The sequence below is a fragment of the Pimephales promelas genome, chromosome 2 (assembly GCF_988280905.1).
Source record: "Pimephales promelas chromosome 2, fPimPro1.hap1.1, whole genome shotgun sequence".
NCBI lineage: Eukaryota > Metazoa > Chordata > Actinopteri > Cypriniformes > Leuciscidae > Pimephales > Pimephales promelas.
In genome coordinates, this window is record NC_142770.1 from 19,331,981 (window position 1) to 19,340,830 (window position 8,850).

General features: G+C 39.2%; 1 protein-coding gene across 2 annotated transcripts; it reads left to right on the forward strand.

The window, feature by feature from the left end:
- The first annotated feature begins 1,055 nt into the window (after positions 1-1,055).
- On the forward strand, positions 1,056-8,850 carry pfn2b (profilin 2b). 2 transcript variants are annotated; one of them, XM_039689857.2, is made up of 3 exons: positions 1,056-1,361; positions 6,126-6,318; positions 8,507-8,850. In XM_039689857.2, the coding sequence occupies exons 1-3, from the start codon at positions 1,230-1,232 to the stop codon at positions 8,602-8,604; spliced, it is 423 nt and encodes a 140-aa protein (XP_039545791.1). In that variant the 5' UTR covers positions 1,056-1,229; the 3' UTR covers positions 8,605-8,850. The 2 variants fall into 2 exon arrangements, with proteins under 2 accessions (XP_039545791.1, XP_039545792.1); XM_039689858.2 differs by lacking the exon at positions 8,507-8,850 and adding an exon at positions 8,133-8,338.

The window sequence follows — 8,850 nt, forward strand, 5'->3', positions numbered from 1 at the left end:
TGTCTCAGCCGAATCACTCCTGTCACGAGGACAGGGCGCTGGCCCGAGCTCTGTAAACACTGTGTTTGAAGGGAAAAACCCAAAGTGGGAATAAAATGGCAAGCTATGTTTACTGTCAACTGTAACAAAATTAATATAGGCATGAAACATAAGTTGATAGTCTTCCCTATTTTGACGTGTATGTATCAGAGGGAAAATTCTTCGCGAACAAGAACAAATGTGGAGGGACCACTGATCGAGCTCATGTGAATGACAGGTCGTCCCGCTCTCGTGCCAGTAGTTGCAAGAGGAAAGTAAAAACCAAAAAAGAAAAAAAAAGATCCTATGCTTGAAAAAACAACAACAACAACAACAACAACAACAAAAAACCAATTGTGACGCGTTTTAACGGTCATAATCAGCATAGTAAATCCTGCGAAGTTTCTTAAATGTATAGGCTATTTAACACTGTAGTTATTATTTTACATTTTATTTAATAATTAAAAAAAAAGTGTGTTAGCGACAGTGGGAGTGACGGTAGAATCATAGTAAAAGAAAGGTACATTTTTTTATATCTTTCTCTCTTCCGGCGGCCATTACCAATCACTCTGGATAGGTTTTTTTTTTTTTTTTTGAAAGGTGTGAAAACACTATCGTTGAGTTTTTCTTTTGCTAATTAAGCAAATGAAAACACAAACAAATATTTATTTAATATAGTCTCTCATAGAAGTTTAACACAACTACAACGACTTTGCTTCTGAGAACCCTGAAAATGTGAATACGGGTTTGTCTGGTCTATTTTGATTAAAAATAAATAAATAATGATGTGCACGAATAAAACATTTATAATAAATACCGCAACATTTATTTAAAAAAAAGAAGAATTTTAATTTCATGGTGACTATTAGTAGGCTAGTCTAAGCATCATGTTAAAAATTGTCTTCAGTATTTAAATAATAGGCTATATTACACACACTAACTTTCTCATTCGCACTCATTCGTCCAATCAGAAACTGTATCAATTCGCGCACATGGCTTTGTCCTACTGGACCGCAGTCTACGCGGATGGATATTTAAGGGACTACACCCTGAGTGCCGTACAGCCGGGGACTCTTTACTGCTCAAACTAGAGAAGGGGGCGTGCAGGACAGGACGGGACTCTCACAAATATACTGTAACCGCAAAAGACTGTCAGTCCCGTCTTTTCAGAGCAAGTGTCGTGTGGGAGCGTTTGAAACCAGAAGGCGAACATGTCGTGGCAGAGCTACGTGGATAACCTGATGTCGGATGGCAGCTGCCAGGACTCCGCCATTGTTGGGTGCAACTCGGACTCAAAATACGTGTGGGCAGCGCAGGAGGGAGGGACGTTCATAAACATCACGGTAAATAAGTGTTATTAACACAACAGCTTCTCTTCCTGCTGCATGTAACGTTAGTCAATGACTGAAAACTGTGGCTGTGTGTCAGTCTGCCTCCCCAGACAGGGCTCGCAATGCGCCTCTAAACTCCTGTTTAGCTGGAGCTAAAGCGCAGAAATGCCGCTTGATTTGATACGCATCAGACGCGGGTTATTTTACATCGCGGAGTTTGAAGTGTGCTGTAAAATCAAGCCTAAATAAACAGTTTGTTAGAAATTCAGGGCCTGATCTGCTTGAGTGGGAATGACAGCTAACACTGGCTGGACAAAAGCGAATTTAATTTAATTTGGAGAGATTTTTTTCCACCTTTTTTCCAAGTATTTGAGTTTCTTGTATACGTTTTATTTATTTTTTTAATTTAGGCTAAATCCTGCCGTTATTTCATCGAGGTTAACTGGATGTATTCGTCGTAAAACCACGAATTAGGAGACGTGGTGACGTAAAAATCGAGTGTCGGGCGTTAGAAATTACGATTGAGAAGGTTTAAAGTTAAAGAAATGTGTTTTGCAGTCATAAAGAGGGTGGTGTTGTTAGTGCAAACAGGCCGATCAGACTCTTAGATCACCAGACTACGTTGACACACTTGTGTACGGGAATACACGGGTCATTCCGCCGCGGAATGTACGTAAAGTCCTTCGTGAATGCGGGATCCTCGCAGTACCTGCCAGTCCAAGATGGCGCCCAATAAACGGGTGTTAATTCATCTAATAACAGGCTTATTTACCACATCGTCCTTTACTTTCCCCAGATTAATGCCCCGCATTCAATGGCTGCTTATAAGGTTAAAATATGTAAACATTCGTTTTACATTTGTTAACAGGTTAAAGGGATCGGCAAAAAATAAAATAATTAATAATTTGAAATCAATATCTTACACTCCTGCCGTTCCAAACACGTAAGCCTTGCTTGCTTCTGCACAATTCAAAATAATATGTTAATATTGTTGGTTATCAAATAGTATGCAATAACTGATGTATTATGTACTTGAATGTATGTATATGTTTGTGTATTCATTCATGACATGTCATTTATTCAGAACTTTCGTATTCTGTAACACAGATTGCATCATTCAGCTTCAGGTCTTTTACGGCCTTCATTAAATTTTAATAAAGCTGATTTACAATAAATGCCTTCAAATGAGCTACCAAACATGATCATAACCGATGTCTGTCACATATGCACATTGATATCTAACGTTAAGTGTTATTTTTCTTCTTATCACTAATATTCAGATATCCCCATATCTCCTGATAGCACAAGTACATCTCAGAGATGTCTATTTGATGTCAGCATTTACATCTGCAAGATGTATTTTTTAGAGTGTTTCCTCATCTGTAATAGGAGATTTACTATTGTACTACGTTGTAAGATTTGCAAAACACTTTTTTTTTTCGAAGACATTAGATGTTTTTACATAGCAAATGCTTTCCAGATTAACAGATCTTTAGCGGACATCTTGTTGACTCACCTGTGCTATTTGAGTATGGAATAAAAATAAATAGGTTAGCTGATAACATTAAATGTCCCTTTATATTGCCATTATTTTCTACTGCTGTTAACACTTTCTGACGGGCGGTTGCGAAAACGTGTTTTCCCGTTTGTTCATGTGACTTTTGCAGGGTGCCTATGTTCATGAGTACCTGGAAATGTTAAGGAACTTTAAAACTGATTTGAAGGTCTGGGTATTTTCAAAACCAGAGTTGTTTTCTTCTTGTTAGGCTCGTTTCTGAAACATTTCTTCCGCTAGAAACTACTCTTGGTGAGTTATTCTAACAAGACCTGTCAAGATGAAAAAGAAAAAAAAAAGACTGAACTCATGGGAATTCAATGTTAGAAGGTGAAGGGATCCTTATATTGGAGGTTGACTGCAGTGCTGTAGGAATTAAGCACAGTTTTAATGGGTTTTTGCTATGGAATGAGATTGTAAAAGTTGTTGTGTGCATACTTTTATCTTTCTTCCTTAGTAATAATCCAGTAAGGTGAAAGTTTCTGGCTCAAATGAATGAAGTTGTTGCTGTAAGGCGTGTCCATCCCAAAATTGAGTCATCTCATGTTGCTCCAAACCTGTAGGACTTCTTCCGTTAAAGCTTGACAGCCTCAGCCAGTCGCACGGGTTGGGAATGGCAGTCAGAGTGGGTTTTGCCTCTTAGGTTCCTGTGTTTCTGGCCAAGTATGAGTTTAAAAAGGCTTCTTAAAGTTAGTTGAGACTGTCCGGTTTAGCCATACCAGCACTTCCGAACCTTACTGGAAATAACATCATCTGGCTGATTCTCACCAAAGAGTAGCTGCTTTAAGTGGTTTGGCCTCAGGGGAAAAGGCTCGGTAGTGAGCCAGAACAAAAAAAAAAAAAGCTGCTGTGATGAACAAACGACAAAGAAACAAATAAGAAAACTGCATGTTCAGACTTGATCTGTCAGCGTTTGACAAATAAAACCAATGTTTAATGTGATTAATGCATTCCAGTTTGAGGGTTAGGCCGAATGTTTCCCAGATTTGTCGAGTAGAAGTTCCTTTTAAGGAACAAATAAGCTGTGCTTTCATCATACTCCAGAAATATCCTTTTAAATGTTCAGAGAACTCTAGAAATAAACACCTATCCAAATTGAATGGTCAAAATAGAGCATATTTAGTCAGATTAGTTTATTGTTGGATGATCAATAGTCAAAATGGTCTAGTTGTTGGTTTGTCTGCATGACTAGTTAAGCAAAGGTGCGGTCACGCATACGGGTGTTCAACAAGTTTTCAAGGTCAAAATCAAGTAATTTTAAAAGGAATTCACATAATTGGGAATTTCACCCTTGGGCAAAAGATTTCGCAACTGCTTTCAAGTTGGTTGCGCAAATTCACTGTGACTTCGGCGTGGGAAATTTTCCCGCAAATTTTTGCACTAACTCTTTCCCCGCCAGCGTTTTTGAGGAAAGTTGCCAGTCAGTGGCAGCATTTTTTAAGCTTTTCACAATTGGCCTCCAGAATATTTTGTTGAATATCTAAACATGCGATATATTAAAAGTAAGAACAAAGCCTCTGCTTTTAAACAAACAAAAAAGTTTATTGTGCATGCATTTTTTTCACCAGCACTTGAATGTTGATAAGTTTCATAAAAAGCAACATATTATTCAGTACTCTTTCAGAAGATGCGTAATAGCGCCACCTACCGCATAACATTGAAAACAAGGATTGTCGGAAAGTTTCGTCAATGGCGGGGAAAGAATTATAAGCTGCATACAAGAGGTTTTGGGCTCGCGTGAGGTGGTCTTTCAGGCAATCCAAAAAAAGCATTTTTTAGCTGGCGTACAGATCAGTCGATTACTCTTTAAAGAAGGCGTAGTGTGTTTGGACAAGACGAGATCGAGTTCTTCTTTATACTCATAAAAGACGGAGTTTATCGGTGTTCTGATCATTAGCAAGACGCACATTTCACTTTTGTATATTCTACGCTGCTCGAAATGGAGAATTGCTAGTGTACTGGTCTGTCGAAGATGCCAAAGCTCTGGGCATTTTGGCAGAAGAAAGGGTACAACGTCAATGTGACGGTGTGTGAAGAAACGAGGACGTTTTAAAATACATCGATGCTGAACTTAGTAAGCTAAGCATTCAGCGAACCACGCTTCAAGTTCAGGAAAAAAATTAAAAAGTTTTGGGCGCAGTATTGTACAAGGCGATTAAAATGCACAATGGACAAAGCGGAGCTCAGAAAAGGAACTTGCCATGGTTCGATTTGATGGACGACGTGCTGGGTCACCGTCCCTCTGTTAGTGGCGAGACAATCGGGACACTATTGCAAAAGCGGCCGGTGAGTTAATATACATGCTATCTTCCTAACTTAAAAAATAAATAAATTCATAATACCCGCTGAAATGGGTTGGGGTGTATGTCGTTTGATCCAGAAAGGCGTGTTACGGGCGGGGTTTAGGGCAGCGCTTGAGGCCCGAGGCTACTGGCTTGACTCGGCACGCTGTTAGCCCTGGCCTGGCCTTAGCCCGGTAGTGGAAACGTGGCTAATAATGGCTAGTGCGGTGGCTGCGATATACACAAACCAGTAACATCCGCTGTCCTGATCTTTGGAATGACTTCTCGCGAGAGGGAAAAACATAATGGAAACGCCGTCTTTTTTATCAACATTTAGAAAAAGTATCGCAAAATTTTTTGGCAAATCTATACAATTTTGTGGGTAAAATCTAGTAATTTCAATAGGTATCTGTCAACGTGATCAGCTTTTCGTTTGAGGACGATAAAAGTTTCCCCTCACATATTTCGCTCATAGTTCAAATTGGTCAGCGCAAACACACCACACTGACTAACGGAAAACTGCTTGCTTTAATAATGACTTTGAGCCGTGCTTCATGCATTTCTCAAATGTGACGCCTCATGAAATTAAAACTGAGTTGTCCGACAGATGTCAACAACGTTCCCTGCACACTGAAAGTGAATATGTTGCACAATAACAGTGAGTTTCACCAACTGACTAGCCCACCATACTGACTTACGGAGGCTTTAGTATTAAAACTGCATGAACTTTTGATGCACTCGTAATGATTAATTGACGTCAAGTCAAAGTACTACTCTTTACTTGATCTAAATTGTCTACATGGATCTTTCCATAACTCATCTTCCTGGCTTCCTACATTTGTTGATTTGCATTTGGCTGATCATTAATCCATGAATGTTAAAGACTAGACAAGAAGATGCAGTTCCACAACTAATATTGTGGTGTTTTTCTGATATCAGCCAACAGAAATCGACGTCCTAGTAGGGAAAGACCGAGAAAGTTTCTTCACCCACGGCCTGACCTTAGGTTCAAAGAAGTGCTCGGTTATCCGGGACAGTCTCCATGTCGACAGTGACTGGACGATGGACATAAGGACGAAGAGTCAAGGAGGAGAGCCAACATACAACATTACTGTCGGGAAAGCTGCCAAAGGTAGTAGTCCTTTCTTATATTCTTTCACATTTACCTTTTTATTAGTAATATTATGTATGTTTTTTTTTTCAATGGTAGATGAATAATATAGCAATGTAGATTTCATCTTAACTGTTTCAAATACTCTATTTCATATGGGGCTCTTTTAATAAGTGAAAGTAAAGTTTTTAAATAGTTTGAAAAGTAGACTTAATGGGAGACAAATGCCATTTAAAGCCTTTAGAATGATAATGCCAGGAGTTTGGGGGAATAAAACCAATCTAAAAGTACCATCTCATTGACTAGCTAGTCATTTGACATGGTCTCTGTTGACTTGAGCTCGAGTGTTGAGGAAGTCTCTGAGACCTGTTGAGGTACATTCCCTCTCATTTGCATGCGTTTCTGCTAATCTCACACACCTCTTGGGTCTATTGCACTTTAAAATGTGAGGATTTCCTGTTTCCTGAAAATAAAAATGTTCCTTCATGAATCAATCTCTTTCACATACCTCACTGCATGTGTTGAGGAGAGGAACTAAACCTGCTTTCCTGCATTTGATTTCACATGCTCACATTTAAATGTTCAAATGAATAAGTTAAATGTTTGGTCCTTACTGGACCAACAGACCTAATCGAAATGGCAACACTATATTATAACTTTCATTATATCTCAGTGCTGTTGAATTCTTGATCCACATTAATAAGGTGTTGAAGTGTGAATCATCTACATGTCTTCATTTGTAAGTGATTTGCCTGTAATGCGAAGTAGTTTCACTTTTGTAAGGATGAAAAACTTATGAGATAAAAATATGTAAATCTTAAGATGTGGTGATCGTGGTATAAAGCGGAATAATTGATAATAAATTAATGCCATATTACCTAGGGCTGTGTATCACCAACAATGTCACAATATGATGCGCATCACGATACTAAAGCCATGGTACGATACGTATCACGATACTAAAGCCACGGTACGATACGCATCACGATACTAAAGCCACGGTATGATACTAAAGCCACGGTACGATATGCATCACTATAATAAAGCCACGGTACGATACGTATCGTGATACTAAAGCCACGGTACGATATGTATCGCGATACTAAAGCCACGGTACGATACATATCACGATAATAAAGCCACGGTACGATACGTATCGTGATACTAAAGCCACGGTACGATACGTATCGTGATACTAAAGCCACGGTACGATACGCATCACGATACTAAAGCCACGGTATGATACTAAAGCCACGGTACGATATGCATCACTATAATAAAGCCACAGTACGATACGTATCGTGATACTAAAGCCACGGTATGATATGTATCGCGATACTAAAGTCACGGTACGATACATATCACGATAATAAAGCCACGGTACGATACGCATCACAATACTAAAGCCAGCATTATAAGTGAGTGAGCTGCGGGAATAATTAATATTATGCGCAATATCCATGCAGAAATTCAAGCCCTTAATAGGCTACATTCAAAAGCACAATAATATCGATACGGCAGCTGTTGTATCGATATGCACATCTACTATCTAACTCCCAGTGGTCCTTAAGTTCTGAACAAAGCTTTAATTTTACAACGATCGGTGCCACAAACCTCGCAGAACATGGTAGATGTTAATGAAAGTTATTAAAAGGTGTTACCAGTCGTAGCAGAGTAAAGGTGTTTCCTCTAGCCTGCAATCTTTCACTCTGCATGCCTGTTATCTTGATCTCTTTCTGCTTTTCATCTCAGCTTGTTGATCTTGGTTTGGCTTTTTTCTCCAGGGCTGGATTTCCCTGTCCTCTTAACTTCCTTTCTCTGTCTTTCTCTTTCAGTCTTGGTTCTTGTAATGGGCAAAGAAGGGGTCCACGGAGGCGGCTTGAATAAGAAGGCATATTCAATGGCAAAATACTTGAGAGATTCAGGGTTTTAGCTTCTTTTTTTTTTTCTTGATCAAGTAGTGAAATTTAGGGAGGGAAAAAAACAAGTCACCCACGTCCCCAAAATAAGCTGTGAAGATCCCCCCCCCCCCTCCCCTCCCCATTGAAACACATTTAAAGTTTTTGGACATCTTAATGGCAAGGAAGGGTAATGAATCTTGTGTCAACAATTGCATCCCTTTTTTGAGTTGGGAAAGTTGATTCTTTTTTCCCCCCGCCCCTCAAGTTTGTTGATTTTTGTTCTTGTTTTTTTTCCCTGTGTACTCCAGCATTGGTTATAGTCATGGGCAAGGAAGGTACCCATGGAGGGCTGCTCAACAAGAAAGCGTATCAAATGACTGAATACCTGAGGAAATCTGGATATTAAGACACCCGCCCATCTAGCCGCTCATTCCTACCAACACTAACCTTTCTAGGAGAGATTTGCTTAATCATTTATTTGTTTTCAACTCTAATTTCTTTTTCTACCCAAACCCATCCTTTCCCCCATTACTTTATAACCCCGTCCCATATATGTCCATTTATTGTGTTCGTTCCCATATTGCTAAACATGATGCATTTGAGACTAAATGTAAGTCTAATTTCTGCTTATTCATGAAACAAAAACAAACAT